General features: G+C 40.5%; 1 protein-coding gene and 1 long non-coding RNA gene across 2 annotated transcripts; both read right to left on the bottom strand.

Annotated features, from left to right (window-relative positions):
• Positions 1-200: 200 nt before the first annotated feature.
• LOC126634598 (uncharacterized) lies at positions 201-1914 on the bottom strand. The gene is made up of 4 exons (XR_007627394.1): positions 1870-1914; positions 1683-1787; positions 988-1047; positions 201-279 (listed from the first exon to the last, which is right to left on the bottom strand). It is a non-coding gene; the product is annotated as an uncharacterized LOC126634598 (long non-coding RNA).
• Positions 1915-8116: 6202 nt separating this feature from the next.
• LOC126582650 (G-type lectin S-receptor-like serine/threonine-protein kinase At2g19130) lies at positions 8117-9253 on the bottom strand. Its single transcript, XM_050246809.1, has 2 exons — positions 8176-9253; positions 8117-8121 (listed from the first exon to the last, which is right to left on the bottom strand). The coding sequence occupies exons 1-2, from the start codon at positions 9251-9253 to the stop codon at positions 8117-8119; spliced, it is 1083 nt and encodes a 360-aa protein (XP_050102766.1).
• Between the last annotated feature and the right edge of the window lie 12683 nt (positions 9254-21936).

Here is a 21936-nt window from a genome sequence, read left to right as displayed (position 1 = left end):
TCCCCGAATACCAGAACCGACACGTGCTTGCCGACACCTGGGGGTGACGAAAACCATTCATTGATACAAAAGCTAAGAATAAGAAATAAATAAGGGTTAGAAATTTGAAATACAATGAACTAACAATTTAGGAACGTGTTCAAAGCATACAACTAAACCTAATCACTAAAAAGATTTAGATAAAATTTAATGAATAAAGTGGGTCCTACATCGAGAGGATCCGAAGATGCTGCTGCGGAAGTGCCTTCACGCCAGGATTAGGTGCCTTGATTCTAAGTCCTGAATGGGGGCGCAAAACAAAGGTGAGTGGACCAAGTTTATATATATAATAATGATAAAACAGTTATCAATGTACTAACCCCCAAAGTTTATATAATGAAAACTACTAGCATAATAAGTGATGGATTTAATAAAAATCCTAGCATGCCAAAATATCTCAAAAGTCACATATAGCGGAATATCATCGCAGAAATCAAACAATAAACGTCTCATAAATCGTCTCGTAAACGTGGTGTGCTGCTAGTAAGATCACCGAATAAATATAACTCCCGGCCCAATGCCTCTTCATGTCCCTCAGCCCGTAGCTAGGGATTATTTCTCCCGGCCTAAATGCCAACACCAAATCCTCACCCTAGACGACATAATGTCTACTAGGTACGCACGAATATTTACGCCTCTCATAAATAACCACTTCATAGTATAAAGTCATCCATCGTCTATACTATAAAGAAGGGTTTCTAAAACATGTTCTAGCATCCTATCGTCATCCATCGGATAGTCTACCAGTTCATGGTTTTTATAAAAAATACGATATATAGAAATATAGCTCAGAATAGGCTAACAATTTATTTCCTCACCAAAACACGAGACGAAATCAATAAATTCAGTAAACAGGATTGATATAAATCAATTCACAAAATTCGTAGGCATGCTAATCATTTATGCAATTACTATAAAATCATGCAATTTTAGAAGGGGTCCACTCACAGTACTTAGTTGCCAAAAGCTGCGCCACTAGCGAAGACGGAAACGTCACAATAATTGCCCCTAAGCACATAAATAGCACATTTAGTCAAACTCTACTTAAATGACTGAATTTGGGAAAACGGACATTGGAAATGGGTTCAGAACGTCGAAATTAGCTTAAGAGGGATTTTGAGCAAAAACCCGAAAAGTCAACCTTAAAGGTCAATGTTGACCGGGGGTCAACGGTCAAATTAGGTCTAACGGGTTGTAGGCTTGAAATCCGGATTAGGGTTTAGGTTAAATAGGATTAGGATATATTGGGTTTTGGGTTTTCTAAGGTTTTGGGTTAAAAGGGTTTAGGGTGAAGAAATGGGGTTTGGGCTTAAGCCCAAACACACATATACACTACAAACACACACACACACCCACGACACCAAGGCACTAAGGCCTCACAAAAACTAACAAGGCTTTAAGCCCTTTGAATTAAACCGGCCCAAGGCCATTTTAAAAACTATAACTAAAAATAAAAATTAAATGGGTTAGGGTACTGGGCTAAGGCAAAACGGGCTTAAGGCCCGAGGGGAAAGGCCAAATGGCCTGGTGCGGAGGAAGAAGAAGGCCCGAGCTGCTACAGTTCCGGTCACCTGAAAATATGAGCTTTAAGCTCCGATCTAAGTACGAACATGAAGAACGAGGAGAGAGGAAGAGATTGCTACCTTCCAGAAACCGTAACTCGGTCGGAGGTGACCGGAAAAAGCTTCCAAAGTCCACGGTTCGCCGGAAAACGGGTGTGCTCACGCACAACGATTCCGAAGCAAAACCTACGTAAAAATGGAAGGTTCAAGCTTCTAAATCATAACCAAGCATTATGCTAGGTACGAGAATGAGGGATTCGAGACTTACCCCAACGGAAAAGAAGAAAAGGTTTGCCGGAGTTTTGCTCCGTGTCGTCAATCTCGCTGGCAAGGGGATCCTGGGCTTGCTACAAGCCTCTCTTGTGGGTGACATTGTCCTAGTGAGTCCAGGGAGAGAGAGAGATGTGAGAGGTTGAGGGAGAGGGATACAGGAGAGTTGAGAGAGCTACGGGAGGGAGAGACGAAGAAGAAGAAGAAGAAAGAGATCAGAAAACATAAAAATAAAACAAGGTGGGCCCCACGGGCTCACCAATTAAGGACTAAACCAATTTTAAAATATAAAAGGGGTTGGGGTGTTTCAATCCGGAGACAATGAAGAGGCATTGGGCCGGGAGTTATATTTATTCGGTGATCTTACTAGCAGCACACCGCGTTTACGAGACGATTTATGAGACGTTCATTGTTTGATTTCTACGATGATATTCCGCTATATGTGACTTTTGAGATATTTTGGCATGCTAGGATTTTTATTAAATCCATCACTTATTATGCTAGTAGTTTTCATTATATAAACTTTGGGGGTTAGTACATTGATAATTGTTTTATCATTATTATATATATAAACTTGGTCCACTCACCTTTGTTTTGCGCCCCCATTCAGGACTTAGAATCAAGGCACCTAATCCTGGCGTGAAGGCACTTCCGCAGCAGCATCTTCGGATCCTCTCGATGTAGGACCCACTTCTTTATTCATTAAATTTTATCTAAATCTTTTTAGTGATTAGGTTTAGTTGTATGCTCTAAACACGTTCCTAAATTGTTAGTTCATTGTATTTCAAATTTCTAACCCTTATTTATTTCTTATTCTTAGCTTTTGTATCAATTAATGGTTTTCGTCACCCCCGGGTGTCGGCCAACACGTGTCGTTTCTGGTATTCGGGGAATATTAGGGTCGGGGCGTGTCAAATTGGTATCAGAGCGTGGTTTGTTCAGAGCATACTTAGGATTCTCTTCTATTCTCGTAAAGTCTTGGTTTTGACATCATTTGGATGTCACGACTTCTGGATTTTGTGCCAGTCGGTGCAGTTGTGCAAATCTCTCTCTGATTGAATTGTCACATTCTGGTTGAAATTCGAGAATTCATTTCAGGATTGTGCCTTATCGGTGACGTGTTTGATTTGTTGGACGACTTTAAACATCGGATTGATACTCTACGACGTGCATCCCTTGGGAATGAAGGGTAGAGTCAGTATTACTTGGAAGCGACGTGTTTTAGAAATCTCAGTGAACGGAAGTTTGGTTAAGACCAGCTGTAGATTCGAAATGGTGATGCCACTCTACAACATGCGTTCCCTAGGAATTGTGGGCAGAGTCGGCTCTACATCGAAATCTTTGGAAACTCCTCAGTAGCAGACGTTATTCTCATCAAATTCCAAATTGAGTTGCAATTCTGGTTGTTGCTATAGTTGGACTTGGATGATGAATATCCAATCTTGTTTGGATAAACAGATTCCTTGAACTTCACCTGGGTCTGGTACTTGGCGGAAAATCCTAGTTCCTCGTCCGCGTACTTTTCGGTGAAGATGAACTTAGTCCCTTGCTTGCAGCCTACCTGTTCGGCCTTGTAATTTTTAGTGTAATGGCTTGAGACTCTATCATATTCATCATTGTACGAAGATCGAGCTTTACTCTGAACTTCTCTGGACTCATTGAGCTTTGGTTTGCTCAAGGGCATCACTTTAAGGTAGCCAATCGTGCCACTGCATGCATACGCAGGCTGTTTCGTATCTTTCTTCTTTGTCATTCTGTTGATTCCAAGGTTCTGTGTTTAAATGCTGAACTTTGAAACAGCTCTCACAAAGTATTGTGAATTTCGAAATGTCTTTGGCCTCGTCAAATCTTATTGACAATTCTTAACTATTCTTGAGCTTAGTCCTACTTCCTTTTGGCTAAGAAAACCAGTTAACCATACTGTGATGATTTGCAAAATAATCATAAACATTTACTTCTATTTCTGCATCTTCACCTTCCTTTGCTTATTCGTCTCTCTATATGAAACTGAATCATGTCGGAACAATAGGAGTTTGTTCTTGGCGTGGTTTCTGGTTCAAATCCTGATTTCTTGTAATCTATCTTTTTATGGAATTATTTTGACCCTTAAATTCTTGAGTATTGTTTCAGCCTTTCCGACATGGTTTCTCGCTCAATTAGTGAGGAATTCACGATCGATGGATTCGACGGAAGTGTGCGCCCAATTCTTATCGATTTGGACATGAATGTTGGGAGCATAATCTTTTCACAAGCTTACCAGACTTATCATAAAGAGTTCATCGTGGGGATGAAGTTTGAGTTGTCCTTTGGTAAGAGACTGGTGAAGATTTTGGTGCAGAAGGTCATCATATTGTATCACCATCTTACTAGAATTCATAAGCATCACATCGGTTATTTTTCGACGATATGTGTTCGTCTCAACGCATATTTCCACTGCTTCACTTCCGAACCTTATTGTTGTGAGTACGTGGTTGTTAAAACATTTCTAGCAGATCTGTTTGGTGTATTCTGGAATGGCACTACAGGACGGTCGAAGCGAGAATTGGATAATCTTTGCACTTCTCTCAAAATGTGTGTACTCTCTTTTGTTGTTAGGTTGACCATTTGCGAGTCGTTCTTCTTTCCACCAACTTTGATCTTGTTTGACTTGAAATATGCAACTAAGCAAAAATGGAGAGGTGGATTGAGCACTACAATAGTTCCCAAGAGATACTGCGTGTTGAGGAAGATGACTTCTCGTTTTCTACTTGCTTGGTTCGAGCTTTTGTGTCTACTACTAACATGGTAGCCACTTCTCTTGAATCCCAAGGTACCGTTTTCTAGTGGGTTCCTTGTTGGCAAAATTTTGAAGTAGTTGGTCACATTTGGAAGAACTGAGGAGAATATGATGATTGGTGCGGGATAGAGTTTTACGACGGCAGTTTCTGTTTTATTTGGTTTGGGTATGGCACTGTTGCGACATGGTACTAGAGTTTCTACAGGTAACATTGGTTGTTAGAGGAGTTGTGCGAGCTTGTATTCAGATGATCGAATTTACGACGTGTAAAATTGTGCATCCTCAGGGAATTACTACTTGCTTATCGAGACAACAAATGTGAGGTTGATATTGCGGGCTGCAGACTGTGATATCGATAGCTTATTTTTTGGGTTCATTAAGCAAGTGGGCAGGAAGATTCGTCTACAGCAACTGACGCAAATTCGGAATTGTTATTCTTGGGACTCGACCCAAAGACACATTTATTCTCGGAATATGTGATATTTCGAATTCTTGGGCAAGACCCACTCTCATTCTTCAGTTTTGATTTTCAGTATAAGTATTTTAACTTCATTTACTCTAGTTAATTGTTTTGGCATTACAAATGTTTTTGGAAAAGTATTTATGTTTTCATTTTTAAGTTGGTTCGAGTTTTTGGCCTATATGTTATTACTTATATATTTTGACGTTATCTGGACTTAAATTATTTTGTGTTTTCGACTTTATATTTTATTAAAGTATGTGTTCTTTTACACTGATGGGGAAAGAAAGTTTGAGCCTAGAGGCACGGAAGATGGAATCATTGCAACCCGATCGCGACGGGATGGCATTTTTCCTTTTGTACAACCGCTCTGATTTGATTTCTTCGTTACATATATATATGTGTATCCTTTTTCGTATTTATCAAGTTTTTCAGTGTAGTATGTTATTTTAAATTTCGAGGACGAAATTTTTTTTAAGGGTGGTAGATTGAAACACCCCAACCCCTTTTATATTTTAAAATTGGTTTAGTCCTTAATTGGTGAGCCCGTGGGGCCCACCTTGTTTTATTTTTATGTTTTCTGATCTCTTTCTTCTTCTTCTTCTTCGTCTCTCCCTCCCGTAGCTCTCTCAACTCTCCTGTATCCCTCTCCCTCAACCTCTCGCATCTCTCTCTCCCTGGACTCACTAGGACAGTGTCACCCACAGAAGAGGCTTGTAGCAAGCCCAGGATCCCCCTGCCCGCAAGATCGACGACACGGAGCAAAACTCCGGCGAACCTTTTCTTCTTTTCTGTTGGGGTAAGTCTCGAATCCCTCATTCTCGTACCTAGCATAATGCTTGGTTATGATTTAGAAGCTTGAACCTTCCATTTTTACGTAGGTTTTGCTTCGGAATCGTTGTGGGTGAGCACACCCGTTTTCCGGCGAATCGTGGACTTTGGAAGCTTTTTCCGGTCACCTCCGACCGAGTTACGGTTTCTGGAAGGTAGCAATCTCTTCCTCTCTCCTCATTCTTCATGTTCGTACTTAGATCGGAGCTTAAAGCTCATATTTTCAGGTGACCAGAGCTGTAGCAGCTCTGGCCTTCTTCTTCCTCCGCACCAGGCCATTTGGCCTTTCCCCTTTCCCTCGGGCCTTAAGCTCGTTTTGCCTTAGCCCAGTACCCTAACCCATTTAATTTTTATTTTTAGTTATAGTTTTTAAAATGGCCTTGGGCCGGTTTAATTCAAAGGGCTTAAAGCCCTGTTAGTTTTTGTAAGGCCTTAGGGCCTTGGTGTCGTGGGTGTGTGTGTGTATGTGTTTATGCATGCACATGCATGCCGTGTGTGTGTGTGTGTGTGTGTGTGTGTGTGTGTGTGTGTGTGTGTGTTTGTGGTGTATATGTGTGTTTGGGCTTAGGCCCAAACCCCATTTCTTCACCCTAAACCCTTTTAACCCAAAAACCTTAGAAAACCAAAAACCCAATATATCCTAATCCTATTTAACCTAAACCCTAATCCGGATTTCAAGCCTAAAACTCGTTAGACCTAATTTGACTGTTGAGCCCCGGTCAACGTTGACCTTTAAGGTTGACTTTTCGGGTTTTTGCTCAAAATCCCTCTTAAGCTAATTTCGACGTTCTGAACCCATTTCCAATGTCCGTTTTCCCAAATTCAGTCGTTTAAGAAGAGTTTGACTAAATATGCTATTTATGTGCTTAGGGGCAATTATTGTGACGTTTCCATCTTCACTAGTGGCGCAGCTTTTGGCAATTAAATACTGTGAGTGGACCCCTTCTAAAATTGCATGATTTTATAGTAATTGCATAAATGATTAGCATGCCAACGAATTTTTTGAATTGATTTATATCAATCCTGTTTACTGAATTTATTGATTTCGTCTCGTGTTTTGGTGAGGAAATAAATTGTTAGCCTATTCTGAGCTATATTTCTATATATCGTATTTTCTATAAAAACCATGAACTGGTAGACTATCCGATGGATGACGATAGGATGCTAGAACATGTTTTAGAAACCCTTCTTTATAGTATAGACGATGGATGACTTTATACTATGAAGTGGTTATTTATGAGAGGCGTAAATATTCGTGCGTACCTAGTAGACACTATGTCGTCTAGGGTGAGGATTTGGTGTTGGCATTTAGGCCGGGAGAAATAATCCCTAGCTACAGGCTGAGGGACATGAAGAGGCATTGGGCCGGGAGTTGGTAATCTCTGGCTACGGGCACAGAGACAATGAAGAGGCATTGGGCCGGGAGTTATATTTATTCGGTGATCTTACTAGCAGCACACCACGTTTACGAGACGATTTATGAGACGTTTATTGTTTGATTTCTGCGATGATATTCCGCTATATGTGACTTTTGAGATATTTTGGCATGCTAGGATTTTTATTAAATCCATCACTTATTATGCTGTAGTTTTCATTATGTAAACTTTGGGGGTTAGTACATTGATAACTGTTTTATCATTATTATATATATAAACTTAGTCCACTCACCTTTGTTTTGCGTCCCCATTCAGGACTTAGAATCAAGGCACCTAATCCTGGCGTGAAGGCACTTCCGCAGCAGCATCTTCGGATCCTCTCGATGTAGGACCCACTTCTTTATTCATTAAATTTTATCTAAATCTTTTTAGTGATTAGGTTTAGTTGTATGCTCTGAATACGTTCCTAAATTGTTAGTTCATTGTATTTCAAATTTCTAACCCTTATTTATTTCTTATTCTTAGCTTTTGTATCAATTAATGGCTTTCGTCACCCCCGGGTGTCGGCCAGCACGTGTCGGTTCTGGTATTCGGGGAATATCAGGGTCGGGCCGTGTCAACTCCCATTTGGTTGATAGTGGATTATTGGGTGAGTTCCTACTGCTCCGAGGACGTACTCCAGTTACACTGACTGTTGAGGAACCTTATTAAAATCTTGGTGTTCTTTTATATTTTTGTTCTTGCATTTCATAAGATAAATTTCATGTGGGTTAGCTTGAGTTGGTTCCATAAAGGTTTGGTGCTATCCTAGCACGACAAATACATACACAGAAAATAGAAAAAGAAACCAAACAAACATACCTTGATCAGAGCGGTGAACACGAATATACATGGTTTGCCCAAAACGATGATTCTCGACAAGATCCGTCAAGTTACCAGACCATGTCAAGCATCCTAGACCACCTTTTTCTGTCACCTTTGAATAGGCATAAGCTGTGCAAGAGCAGTTCTGAAGGCATTCAGATTCACATTCACTCATATTCCTATTTCCAAAAATTATAGCATCATCTGGTAGTTTCATCTTCTCAAACATTGAAAACACTTCGCCTTTATCACATACCAATGCCTTTTCCCGAACACAACCACCGGGCCAGTCCTCCATAGCCCATTGTTTCTTAAATTGGGTCCTGAAACCCTTCAAACACTTGCATTGTGACGAGAATGGATCACCGGTTTTATCACAGGCACCATATGGACCGCATCGAGCATAAAAGTCACATTTATTGGTAGGCTCTGCCCACTCTTCAATCCATGTCTCATTTTCATCAATCCAGAGCAGCAGATTAAGCTTGCCTGATGGACTCAAAACGGCCCTCAGTTTTATGGAGTTATCCGACGCACCAAAAGTAAAATAAATACCATCAGCATCGAAACTGTAAGCAATGTAAAAAAAGCCCCCACTTTGATTTCTAAAGTATGTGTTTACATCCTTACTGAAGTAAACAGAACTTCTCCAATATGTAGCATTTCCCTTCCAGGTAATTAGCTGCCTGGGAACTTTTGGATCGATGCCTACGCTGAATATTCCAGGTTTTGGATCAGCTAGTGTTGCCCACGATGTCAGACGCACTTGTTGGCCTGTTATTTTGTTCCGGCTAAGCCTCTGGCCGGGCAACAATGTGTCGGAAGGATGATCAAAGCTCCGCCACAAAATGTCTTCTCCAGACATCACTTGAAGGTCACCAGTATTCATTAACACTGCTTTCGTGGCATTCACTGCAGAAGCAGATAATAATACATCAGAAGACCAGATAACTTTCCCATACATGATGGAATCCAACACAACGAGTTTTCCATCACCACGGAACATGAAAACACCCGGAGGATCAAGTGGGGATTCTCTGTTAGCAACCCATACTACTACTGGTGCCTTTGGCATTCTGCTGTAACAGATACCAAGGAAGTGTTTGGTTATTGAAGTTTTATATATTTATTTCATGACTAAAATTGTTACAAGTTGCAGCATATAAGGAAGAAGAAACGTGAAGAAGAGAGCAGGGAAGATGGCAGCTAAGCCAACATCATGATGACATGCAATCCCTCTAAAACTTAATCTAATATCCTGCTTTTGCTTTACAGCATGAAGAGCCGAAAGCAAAGAATAAAAAACAGTAAGTGAGGGGGGAACCGAAAGTAACAACACCACTAGACAAAAACTTTCTAATATTTTAACCCTACTTTCAATGATGACTGATGACATCCAATACTCCCCCTCAAGCTGGATCCAGTAGGTTGATGGATCCAAGCTTGGAGAGGAGCCTTTGAAACTGATGGGAAGCCAGAGGTTTAGTGAATATATCAGCCAGCTGATCGAAGCTTTTTACGTAATGCGTCTGAATCACCTGCGACTGTACTTGTTCACGGATATAGTGACAGTCGACTTCAATATGCTTCGTCCTCTTGTGAAAGACGGGGTTTGATGCTATGTGCATGGCAGCCTGGTTGTCACAAAATAATGTCATTGGTTGAGCTGTGAACACTCCTAAGTCACATAAAAGTCCTTTTAGCCATATCAGCTCACACGCGGTTGAGGCCATTGCACGATATTCAGCTTCAGCACTTGATCTTGCGATGACAGTTTGTTTCTTGCTCTTCCACGTGACCAAGTTTCCACCAACAAAGGTACAGTAACCCGTGGTGGACTTGCGATCGATTGCGTTTCCTGCCCAATCAGCATCACAGTACCCCATGATTTGAGTGTTGTCATTCTTTGCCATGAGGATGCCACGACCAACAGACCCTTTTAAGTAACGTAAGATCCTTTTGACAAGGTTCAGATGCTCGATGGTGGGAGAGTGCATGAACTGACTGGCGATACTTACTGAATGTGAGATGTCTGGTCTGGTGATCGTTAGGTAGATCAGCTTGCCGACAAGCCTCTGATATAAGCTGATATCCGAGAGTGACGTGCCTCCCAAGTCAAGCTTGAGCTTGCTATCAAGAGGGGTAAGTGCAGGCTTAGCATTACTCATATTAGCATCTTTAAGTAGGTCCATGACGTATTTTCGTTGATTAAGAAATAATCCCTTGTAAGAAGATGCCATTTCGATTCCAAGGAAATACTTCAACACCCCAAGATCTTTGACTGCAAATTTTTGTTGAAGTGACTGTTTGAGTGTGGTGATTTCAGCAGCATTATCACCTGTAATTATTAAGTCATCCACATATATTAACACAACTAATTTGCTCGCAACTCTTGTGCGAACAAATAATGATGAATCTGCATTACTCCTTTTGAAACCAATGCTATGAAGAACGGTACTTAGTTTTGCATACCAAGCACGTGGCGATTGCTTCAATCCATAAATTGACTTATGTAACTTACACACCAAATTAGGCTCTTGGCTTTGAGGGTGTCCTGGTGGCAATCTCATATAGACTTCTTCTTCAAGATCACCATGTAGAAAGGCGTTCTTCACGTCCATTTGGTACATAGACCAACCTTTATTGACCGCAACAGACAATAGAACCCTTACTGAGTTCATTTTTGCAACAGGAGCAAATGTTTCCTTGTAATCCACCTCAAATGTTTGAGTGAATCCTCGAGCCACCAGCCTGGCTTTATGCCTCTCAATCGAACCATCAGAATTAAACTTGATCTTATAGATCCACTTGCAGCCCACTGCCTTTTTTCCTTGTGGAAGTTTGGTGATGCTCCAGGTTTTGTGTTGGTCTAGTGCTTTGAGTTCATCTCTCATTGCTTCTTTCCACACAACTTGGTTATTAGCCTCATAAAAGTTTTGAGGCTCACTGTGACTTGAAATATTGTTAAGAAAGGCAGCATGAGATGGAGTTACCTTTTGATACGACACGCAATTTGAAATTGGATGCCTCGGTTTATATGTGACAAAATCTTGAAACCTTGTGGGAGGTTGTCTATCACGCCGAGGATTGGGTCGAGGTTCTGGGAGGTTTATCTCATCCTCGTTCAAATTTTCATCCACACCTTGAGGATTTTCTTGGTTGCCGTTGTCATCATCATGCACAGAACTATCAGGATGAGTACCTTCATTATTGACTTCAATGAGAGGTGTAGAAGATTCATCAATGTGGTCATGGTTAGCACCTCTGTCATTTAAAACATCTTGAGTACAGATTCTTGGTAGAGGAATTAGGTCTAAGATGCACTCCCCCTGACTTGTGGCTTCATGTGATTTGCTGAAAAAAGGGTTAGCTTCATGAAATCGAACATCTTTAGATACAATTATTTTTCTTAGTTGAGGATCATAGCACTTATATCCTTTTTGTGTTGATGAATAACCAAGAAAAATACATTTGAGAGCTCTAGGGTCCAATTTATCTCGATGGTGTGACTGTATATGAACAAAACAGACACAACCAAAGACTCTAAGATGTGAAAGGTCGATTTTTCTTCCTTTCATGACTTCAAGTGGAGATTTAAACCCCAAGACTCGGCTAGGAAGTCTATTGATGATGTACACAGCCGCCATGACTCCTTGTGACCAAAATCTCTTTGGTACGTTCATTTGTAACATTAATGCTCTCGTTTTTTTCCAGTATGTCACGATTTTTTCTTTCAGCTACACCATTTTGTTGAGGTGTGCCGACACAACTTGTTTGATGCATGATACCGTGCTTGCTCAAATATAATGACATGATATGGGACATATATTCGGTGCCATTGTCAGATCTTAAGGTTTGAATTTGAGAGGAAAAATGATTCTTAACAAGATTGTGAAAATCCTTAAAAACTTCAATCACTTCACTCTTAGACTTTAAAAGGTATAACCAGGTGGCTCTAGAGAAATCATCAACAAACGTTACATAATACTTATAACCATCAAAAGATTCAAACGTTGGTCCCCATACATCTGAGTGAACTAGTTCGAAAACTTTACTAGTCCTAGATAAGGATGAGGTAAAAGGTAATCTGGTGGCTTTAGACAAATGACATGTTTCACACAAAATTAAATCATTTCCTAAGTTTGGAAACAAGGATGACAAAACAGGTTGGGCAGGATGAGCTAAACGTTGATGCCACAATTGATTATCTTGGGATGGACTGGACTTGGCTTGAAATCCTCTGGGACTGCTTTTTGATATGTAATAGAGGCCATCAAGGTAAAACCCTTCACCAATCGTCTTCTTGGTGAGGCAATCCTGAAAAATGACATTGTGAGGGGAGAAAATGGCTAAACAATTTAAGGTATTAGTGATTTTTCCCACAGATAGAAGTTGAAATGGAAAAGAAGGAACAAATAAGGCTACTGACTCAATTTTGTCCGACATTAAGTTGATATTTCCCTTCCCTAAAACCTTAGAACTCTCACCATTGGCAGTTGAGACTTGAGAAGGTTTTGAAAAATTTTCAAACTTGTGAAACTTAGAAACATGGTTGGTCATATGATCTGTGGCACCCGAATCAACAATCCACAAATCATGCATCATATTTACATTAAGAGCAGTTTTGAAAGCAGTCATGATACCTTGCATGTCATCTCGGGTCATGTGTTGTGTGTCTGTCAGAAATCCAGCGAACTTGCCTAGCAAAGCTATTGAATTTCCATCTTCAAAGCCAACCTCTTTCTTGCTTTGAAGATACACTGCAAACTCATTTATGAGTGCAGCTGGATTTGCAGTGAAATTCTTGAGTGCATCAGAACCATGAGATGTTGAGGCAGTTGCATTGTTGGCTCTGTGTGGTGCACGGTTCAGTCTTTGTGAGCCCTTGTTATCCTTCATGAACTCTGGCTTTAATTCTGGATGTAAAATCCAGCATGTCTCCTTAACGTGACCAGTATAGTTGCAGTGTTGACACTTTAAGTGTGGATTCTTCACTTTGTATTTTCTTTCGTTGGCTAGATAAGCCCTTGCTTCAGTTACACCGGTCTTTGTGCCAATGTTCATGACTTTCCTTCGTACTTCTTCACGTTGGATTGTTGCACATACGCTGGTGAAGGAAGGTAGATCGGGGTTCATGAGTATGTGGCTTCGTAGGTCTTCGTATCCTGAATCGAGGCTTGACAAGAGTTGGAATATCTTGTCTTCTTCTGCCCTTTTTAGTAGCAAAGACGCCTCAGTTGTATGAGGCCGATACATTTCCAGCTCATTCCACATGCTCTTCATGCTGCCCAGAAGTTGAACAAAGGGCTTTCCTTCTTGTTGTAGGTTGGAAATGTCCTTCTTCAATTGAAACACACGTGCAGCATTGTTCTGGCTGCCATACATCTCCTTGACTGTCTCCCATAGCTTGAATGATGATTCAGAATAACTGAATATTTCAGCTAGTTTACGTTCCATGGAATTTAGGAGCCATGACATAACTAGCTGATCCTTGCAAAGCCAGATTTCATAAGTTGGTGAGGAAACATCTAGGACTTCGATGCTTCCATTTATGAACCCTAGCTTGGATCTTCCACCTAGGGCAAGACTCACTGCTCTCGACCAAGGTAAGTAATTAAACTCATTTAACAAGACCGAGCTTAATCTTTGATTTGGATTTACATCCACCTCAGACACGGTTGAGGAGGAAGGCAGGGGATTTTCATCTCCAAACGAATAAGAATGTTCTTCCGCCATGTCAGAGATGGAATACGATCAGCTAGAAGAAATGCAGAAGCAGGTTATTTTTCCTGCTCTGATACCATATTGAAGTTTTATATATTTATTTCATGACTAAAATTGTTACAAGTTGCAGCATATAAGGAAGAAGAAACGTGAAGAAGAGAGCAGGGAAGATGGCAGCTAAGCCAACATCATGATGACATGCAATCCCTCTAAAACTTAATCTAATATCTTGCTTTTGCTTTACAGCATGAAGAGCCGAAAGCAAAGAATAAAAAACAGTAAGTGAGGGGGGAACCGAAAGTAACAACACCACTAGACAAAAACTTTCTAATATTTTAACCCTACTTTCAATGATGACTGATGACATCCAATATTGGTAGAATTTTCAGGACTGAAGAAGCCTAATGCGAAGTTCCCTGCGGGAGAAATCATCGTCTGGTTTGGACCGACAGATTGCCCTGGTGCTAAATTTGCTTGGCTGGCACAGGACGGCATAGTAAAGAATAAGAATGGTAATGTAACAAGACAAACTAAGAGCCACTCCATCTCCATCTCCAGTCAGGGACATAAAACAGAAGAAGCGGAATAAGAAGAAATTTGTTCAGAGAATGCCTCAGTTGCAAACTATTATTTATACTCACCGAAATGGTTTAAATTTCACATCAAATCAGAAACCTGGATCATGCCTCGTACTCACTGAAATTATTAAATTCACAGCAAATCTGAAATGTGGGTCATGTAGCCATTTAAGTCAAAGGTAGCATATAAGTGTAAGCATCTTACTTAGTCGTAGTCTTAGTTGTATTGATTCATAGCTTAGTCTTAGTCTTCGTTGTATTGATTCATAGTTCATGACAACGGTAAACATTTTACATGATGACTTAACTGTACTCAAATGTATGGCGAAGATGTATTTTCTTATTCAATATCAACAATTACAACAACTTCCTTCTTACAGTTTTCCCTTTTTATAGTAGCCATGAAGCTTCTCCCCTAAGTAGACGTAGCATTTTTCACCCGACCCGTTAACCCAACCCAACCCGACCCGTTAAAATTAGTATTCGGATGAGTGATAAACGGGTCAGGTGGTTAACGGGGTCAACCCGTTAATCACCCATTAAATAACGGGTCATTTTGGGTGAACCCGCGAAACCCGTTAAGATCCGTTATTGAGAACTTTTGTGTAATTTCAATAGTCCTAATAGAAAACCTCAGGTTCCTCACATCTCTCTCTCACACCGTCGCATGCTCTCTGAGAGATAACCTGTTTGCTATCTTTCTTAGTTATTCCAAAAGTTTCAGCAGCTTTTATTTATTCGATTATTGTTTGTTCAATTCAATTTATTTTCCTGTTCATAACATGTTTGCTGGTTTGTGCAAAGTCTAAATCTTGCTATCTGTTTATGGGTATTTTCTCAATTGCCCAATTGGGTCGAGTTCTTCATAACCCAGATTCCATTTTTCATTTCAATTTCAATTCTCCATAGAATCAGTTCCATAATCTCACATCCCAATTGGGTTTCTTGAAAATTTGAAAAATCTGACTTGGGATTGTTGAAAAGTTGAAACTTTATGGATACCTTTCTTGAAAGATGTGATGTTTCCATGGAATTTTATTAAAATTTGGCTACTCACTTTGTCAAACTTTTGAATTCAGACCTTCCCAGAAGTTTCATAAAAATAAAATAAAAAGGTTAACAGGTGAAACGGGTGACCTGTTAGCTTAACGGGTTGGGTTCGGGTGATCCGTTAACTTAACCAGTCGGGTTGAACCCAACCCAAACCCAATACACCCGACCCGTTTACCGGTCTATCCCTAAGTCACTCTTTCTAACCACCTTAACAGCTAACAATTTGTAACTAGTTCTTGTTTGTCCTAGTCAGCAATTGCCAACTCACCACTACAATTCCCAGACCAAATGTCACAATACACAATCACCTATCAATACCCCCTCCTTCAAAACAAGGCTTGTCATACAAGACTAAAGCACAACAGTAACACAACTCAATATGAATGCAATACATCATAACTGGGACACCATAGGAAATCAAGGCTGGAGCATGATTCTTCCATTAAACTAATACCTCAGTTGCTGCAGTAGTCCCTTACTTGACTAACCTCCGCTCCAATATTGCTACTAGAACTTATTGCAATATTCCGGCATTGGTGATGACCGGTAACTAGACAGTAGGTTAAATGTTAGGACCCAGGTGCTTCTTAAGGCAGGAAACATGAAAGATTGGGTGTAACTTCGAACTCTCTGGTAATCTAAGTTTATAAGCAACTGCTCTAACCTTAACCAACACTTCATATGGTCCATAGAATCGAGGCTGAAGCTTGTGAAATGGATGTGAAGCCAAGGATAAATGCTAATATGGAACCAGTCTCAAATACACCAAGTCAACCACTTGGAAGACCCTTTCAGTTCTGTGTTTGTTAGCTTGAACAATCATTCTATTCTGAGCATCCATCAAATTTTCCTTTAAAAGAGATAAGATTATGTTTCTCTCCTGCAAACACCTATCAACCAGATCAAGTTTTATAGTACCAGCCTCATAAACTGGAATTTCATGTGGTGGTTGCCCATAAACCACCTCATAGGGACAGAGCTTAGTGGCAGAGTGGAAGGTAGTGTAGTAACTATACTCTGCACACGGTAACCAAGTCAACCACTTCTTGGGCTGTAGGCTGCAAAAGCACCTCAAATACATTTCCAAACACCTATTAACCACCTCTGTTTGCACATCTGTCTGTGGATGATAACCTGAGCTAAAACACAGATTGAACCTTGTAATGCAAAAAATTCCTTCCAAAATTTTCTCATAAAGATGGGATCTCTATCTGGCATTATTGAAGTAGGCATGCCATGGAGATTAAAGATGTGCTCATAAAGATTTGCCACCAAAACAGCCATGTAAGGATGGGAAAGGGCAAGAAAGTGAGTATACTTGGACAACCTATCTACAACTACCCAAATTACAGATTTACCTTTGCAAGGTGGTTACCCCACTATAAAGTCCATTGAAATGTCTTTCCACACTCGAGAAGGAATCGGCAAGAGCCAATGTCTCATATTTTTGTTGTTGACAAGTTGTACAATTGGATACAAACTCCTTGATATCCTGTTTCATGTCAACCCAATAAAAAGACCGAGTTAGTCTTTTATAGGTTTTAAGGAATCCAGCATGGCCAGTAATAGCAATACAATGATGTTCTTCAAAGACCTTATGCCTCCATGCACAAGTGGGACTCAAAACTATTCTGCCTTTATATCTCAAGAATCTTTTGTCGAACTTGTACTTCAAGGTACTAATTAAAGTTGAATCAGTACACTGCAATACTTCCTGAACTTTGGTTTGAATCCAAGTATCCTGCTCCAAATCCCTCCATAAGTTATCCATCCAACTGAGATAAGGATAGGAAATAGCATTATGTTCCATTGCCCAGGTTTAGGTGGTATTGTCAATAGGTAAGCGAGAAAGGGCATCAACCACTTGATTATCACAACCCTATTTGTATTGGATTTCATAATCGAAACCCAATAACTTGGACACTCATTTCTGTTGAACTGGAGTGTGAGCTCGATTTTGCAAAAAATATTTAAGGCTATGATGGTTCGTTTTAATCACAAAGTGTCTCCTTACCAAATAAGACTGCCACTTCTTCACTGCATGAATAATTGCCATCATCTCTCTCATGTGCATATAGGGACTGATTTCGTGGACTAAAGGCCTTACTAGTAAAAGCTATAGGTAGTCCATTCTGTTGTAGTACATATTGAGTAAAATCTGGAAGTGCCAATATTTGTGGAGAAAGCATGGCTATTTTTAATTCATTGAATGCAATGGTAGCTGTTGGTGTCCAATGAAAGTTGTCCTTCTTTGTTAAAACTGTTAGGGGGCTAATAATCTTCCCAAACCCGGAATAAACATCCTATTGTCACATCCTGGCCTAGGCCTCTACCACATCCCGGGCTCGACTCCATCCTAGCACGATATTGTCCGCTTTGGGCCCTGACCACGCCCTTACGGTTTTGTTTCTGGGAACTCACGCGAGCAGAACTTCCCAATGGGTCACCCATCCTGGGAATGCTCTGGCCCCTTTCTGGCTTAACTTTGGAGTTCATATGGAACCCGAAGCCAGTGAACTCCCAAAAAACCTTGTGTTAAGTAGAGAAGAGAATATACATATAAGGCTTACAAGATTCACTCCCCTAGTCGATGTGGGATGTTACAATCCACCCCCCCTTAGGGGCCCGACGTCCTCATTGGCACACTTCCGACCAGGAATTGGCTCTGATACCAAATTGTCACATCCCGGCCCATGCCCCCACCACATCTCGAGCTCGACTCCACCGTAACACGATATTGTCTGATTTGGGCATCGACCACGCCCTTAAGGTTTTGTTCTGGGAACTCACGCGAGTAGAACTTCCCAATGGGTCACACATCCTGGTAATGCTCTAGCCCCTTTCTCGCTTAACTTCGAAGTTCCTACGGAACCCGAAACCAGTGAACTGCCAAAATGACTCGTGTTAGGTAAAGATGAGAATATACATATAAGGCTTACAGGATCCACTCCCCTGGGCAATGTGGAATGTTACAATACACCTCCCTTAGAGGCCCGACGTCCTCGTCGGCACACTTCTGGCCAGGAATTGGCTCTGATACCAAATTGTAACATCCCAGCCAGGGCTCCATCACATCTCAAGCTCAACTCCACCGTAGCACAATATTGTTCGTTTTGGGCTCCAACCACGCCCTCACGGTTTTGTTTCTAGGAACTCACGCAAGCAGAACTTCCCAATAGGTCACCCATCTTGGGAATGTTCTGGCCCCTTTCTCGCTTAACTTCGAAATTCCTACAGAACCCGAAGCCAGTAAGCACCCAAAAGGCCTCATGTTAGGTAGAGATAGGAATATACATATAAGGCTTACAGGATCCACTCCCCTGGGCGATATCGAATGTTACACATATAGTATCTATTTAATCCAAGAAATCCTCGAAGTGCCTTCACTGATGTAAGTACGGGCCAGTTTGCAATAACTTCTAACTTATAAGGATCAGCTGCTACTCCATTTTTTGAAATAATGTGACCAAGATACTCGATTGTAGATTGACCAAAAGTACATTTGGATTTCTTCACAAACAAGGTATGATCTTTTAGCAACTGAAACACCACTCAAAGATGAGCCAAGTGAGATTCCTAAGAGCTGATATACACCAAAATATCGTCGAAGAAGACTAAAATAAACTAACGAAGATGTGATCGAAAAATCTCATTCATGAGACACTAAAATGTTGTTGGGGCATTGGTTAAGCCAAAAAGCATCACCAAGAACTCGTAATGTCCATCGTGTGTTCGGAAAGCTATCTTCTCAATGTCATTTGGATGCATTCTAATTTGGTGATATCCAAATCGCAGATCAAGTTTGGAAAAGAACTGAGCCCCAAATAATTCATCAAGTAACTCCTCAATTAATGGAATAGGGAACTTATCTTTTATTGTAATCAAGTTAAGTCCTCTATAATCCATACACATTCGCCACCTACCCTTCTTTTTCTTGACTAAAATGACTGGGGAAGAATACAAGTTGTTACTAACTCTGATATATCCAGCATCCAATAGTTCATGCACATATTTCTCAACCTCTATCTTCTGTAAAGGTCTATACCTGTATGGCCTCATACTCGATGGCTTACTACCTTCTAACAATGGAATTCATTGATCATGGGACCAATGAGGGCGTAAAGTGATTGGAGTACTAAAAACCTCTTCAAATTCCTATAAAAGATTCTTGCTGCAAAAGTTTCTCTATTTAGAAGATAGAGACATCTTGAATGTCCTCACTAGGAGTTTAAGGACTAGAGAGACAATAGGTAGAATTACCTTGCTTGAACTTCATATACATTTTATCAAAGTCCCACAATACGGGTCCAAGTGTTCGTAACCACTGAATTCCCAAAACAATATCACAACCCCCAATCACCATAGCATACAAATCAGTGCCACAATGGTAATCCTAAATTTTCAAAGAAACTGCACCTAATAGTGTTTACTTTCCCACCATCAGCAATCTTAACACTAAAAGAGTGAGATGTGTCCAAATGCCCCTTAATCTTTTTCACCAAAGAAGAATCAATAAAGTTGTGTGAACTCCCGGAATCGATGAGAATTACCACTAGGCAACTTTTAATAGAGCCTAACACTTCCATAGTCTTGATGGATTTAGGTGCATGAGTGCCAAAAATGGCACAAGAAGTGATTTTAGGCTCTAAGTTCTCATCCTCAAAAGTATCGGTATCACACAAAGGTTGCACATCAATGAGCAATAATTGTTTCTTCTCACAAGTATGCCCTTTAGAATACTTCTCCTTACAGTGAAAACATAACCCATTTTTCCTACAGTATTCAACTTCTTTAGGAGTTAATTTCCTAGCATTCTCATGTTTCAATTTGTTATCCCTTATATGCACATTACCCACATTTTGTAAAGGAGGTCAAATTGCAGAAGTACCAAAAGAATAAGAGAAAGGCTTAACCTTTAAATCCAAAAGCTTGGCATAAATCTGCTGTGCATAAGCCTGGCTTCAAGAACGTTTATTGGCTTCAAGATCTTGACATCATGGCATAATTCAGCTTTAAGGCCGCCAATGAAACAAGATTTTAGCAAGGAGAGATATCAGATGTTCGATTTTCCAAACGCCTGAATTCCAGAATGTAGTCCCGTAATGTCCTTGATTGTCTCCATTTGACCAGACTTTCTGCTGAATCTTCGAATTCTGATGATCCGAACTCTTGACACAAAGCTGATGTGAATTCCTCCCAGGTAGGGTAATTGACTACACAATTCGCCTATTGGAACCACTGAAGGGGTTCGCCTTCCAAATGGAAAGAAACCATCTTGACTTTCTTAGAATTGTCGATGTGGAAAAAATCGAAATAGTGTTCGGGCTTATAGATACACGACAGGGGTTCATCACCATCACCAAAATGGGGAAAATCTATTTTGATAAATGAGGAACATTGATTTGAAGGTTGCGAATGCGGATCGGGGCGATCGAAAGTGGGTGGAAAATTAGGGTTCATACCCAGTGGAAAATTGGGATCGGAACGTGTTGTGTCAGAGGATTCGCCATTCGATCCACTACCTTTCACTGACAAGGATTGGATTTGTTGCAGGAGTAACTCATTCGCAGCTCAAGATTCCGATCGCAATTCATGGACTTCCTGCTTGAATTCTTCAAACAAAGTTTCCAGCTTGTAGACGCGCGACTCCATTGGTCGTTTGGAAGCAGCATGAGGCATACACGAGAAAGATCGAGCAAGATCGAGGACACTGGCTGATACCAATGATACGGTCCTGCACTCTGCTCTACTCAAATGTATGGTGGAAGATGTATTTTCTTATTCAATATCAACAATTATAACAACTTCCTTCTTACAGTTTTCCCTTTTTATAGTAGCCATGAGGCTTCTCCCCTAAGTCACTCTTTCTAACCACCTTAACAGCTAACAATTTGTAACTAATTCTTGTTTGTCCTAGTCAGCAATTGCCAACTCATCGCTACAATTCCCGCCCAAATGTCACAATACACAATCACCTATCAGTGGCTAGATTTAGTTTGAAATGATGTAAGGGAGAGAAGCTCCCTCCTTTCTCTCTAATGACAACAAATACCACACTCTCATGTGTGCGTGGATGAATCAATGTGATGACGGAGTTATGTTAGACATTCCTCTGCAATATTCCCCTTCTTCTTCTTCTTTCTCAGAAAAACTGAACACCGAGACAGAAATCCATCCCAAAATTCAATCTAAAATCACCAAACTCTAACACTATGGCTTACATATTCATTCCCATTCCAGAACAGTAAAAGAAAAGACTCGGCGTGCATTTTCTGTTTCTAGGAAAAATCAAGACTAATGACTAATGCAAAGTTGCGAACCAAGTCATAACGGGACATGAATAGAGTAGGCATATGTGTGAGACTAGTACTAGCTAGGGTTTATATATATATATATATATGAG

The sequence above is a fragment of the Malus sylvestris genome, chromosome 9, assembly GCF_916048215.2.
Source record: "Malus sylvestris chromosome 9, drMalSylv7.2, whole genome shotgun sequence".
In the NCBI taxonomy this organism is placed as follows: domain Eukaryota; kingdom Viridiplantae; phylum Streptophyta; class Magnoliopsida; order Rosales; family Rosaceae; genus Malus; species Malus sylvestris.
The sequence above is the reverse complement of the archived record's forward strand: the minus strand, read 5'-3'. Positions and strand labels throughout refer to the sequence as shown.

Coding starts and splice junctions, on each gene's coding strand:
- LOC126582650 (XM_050246809.1), bottom strand. CDS start 9,253: ATGCCAAAGGCACCAGTAGTAGTATGGGTTGCTAACAGAGAATCCCCA.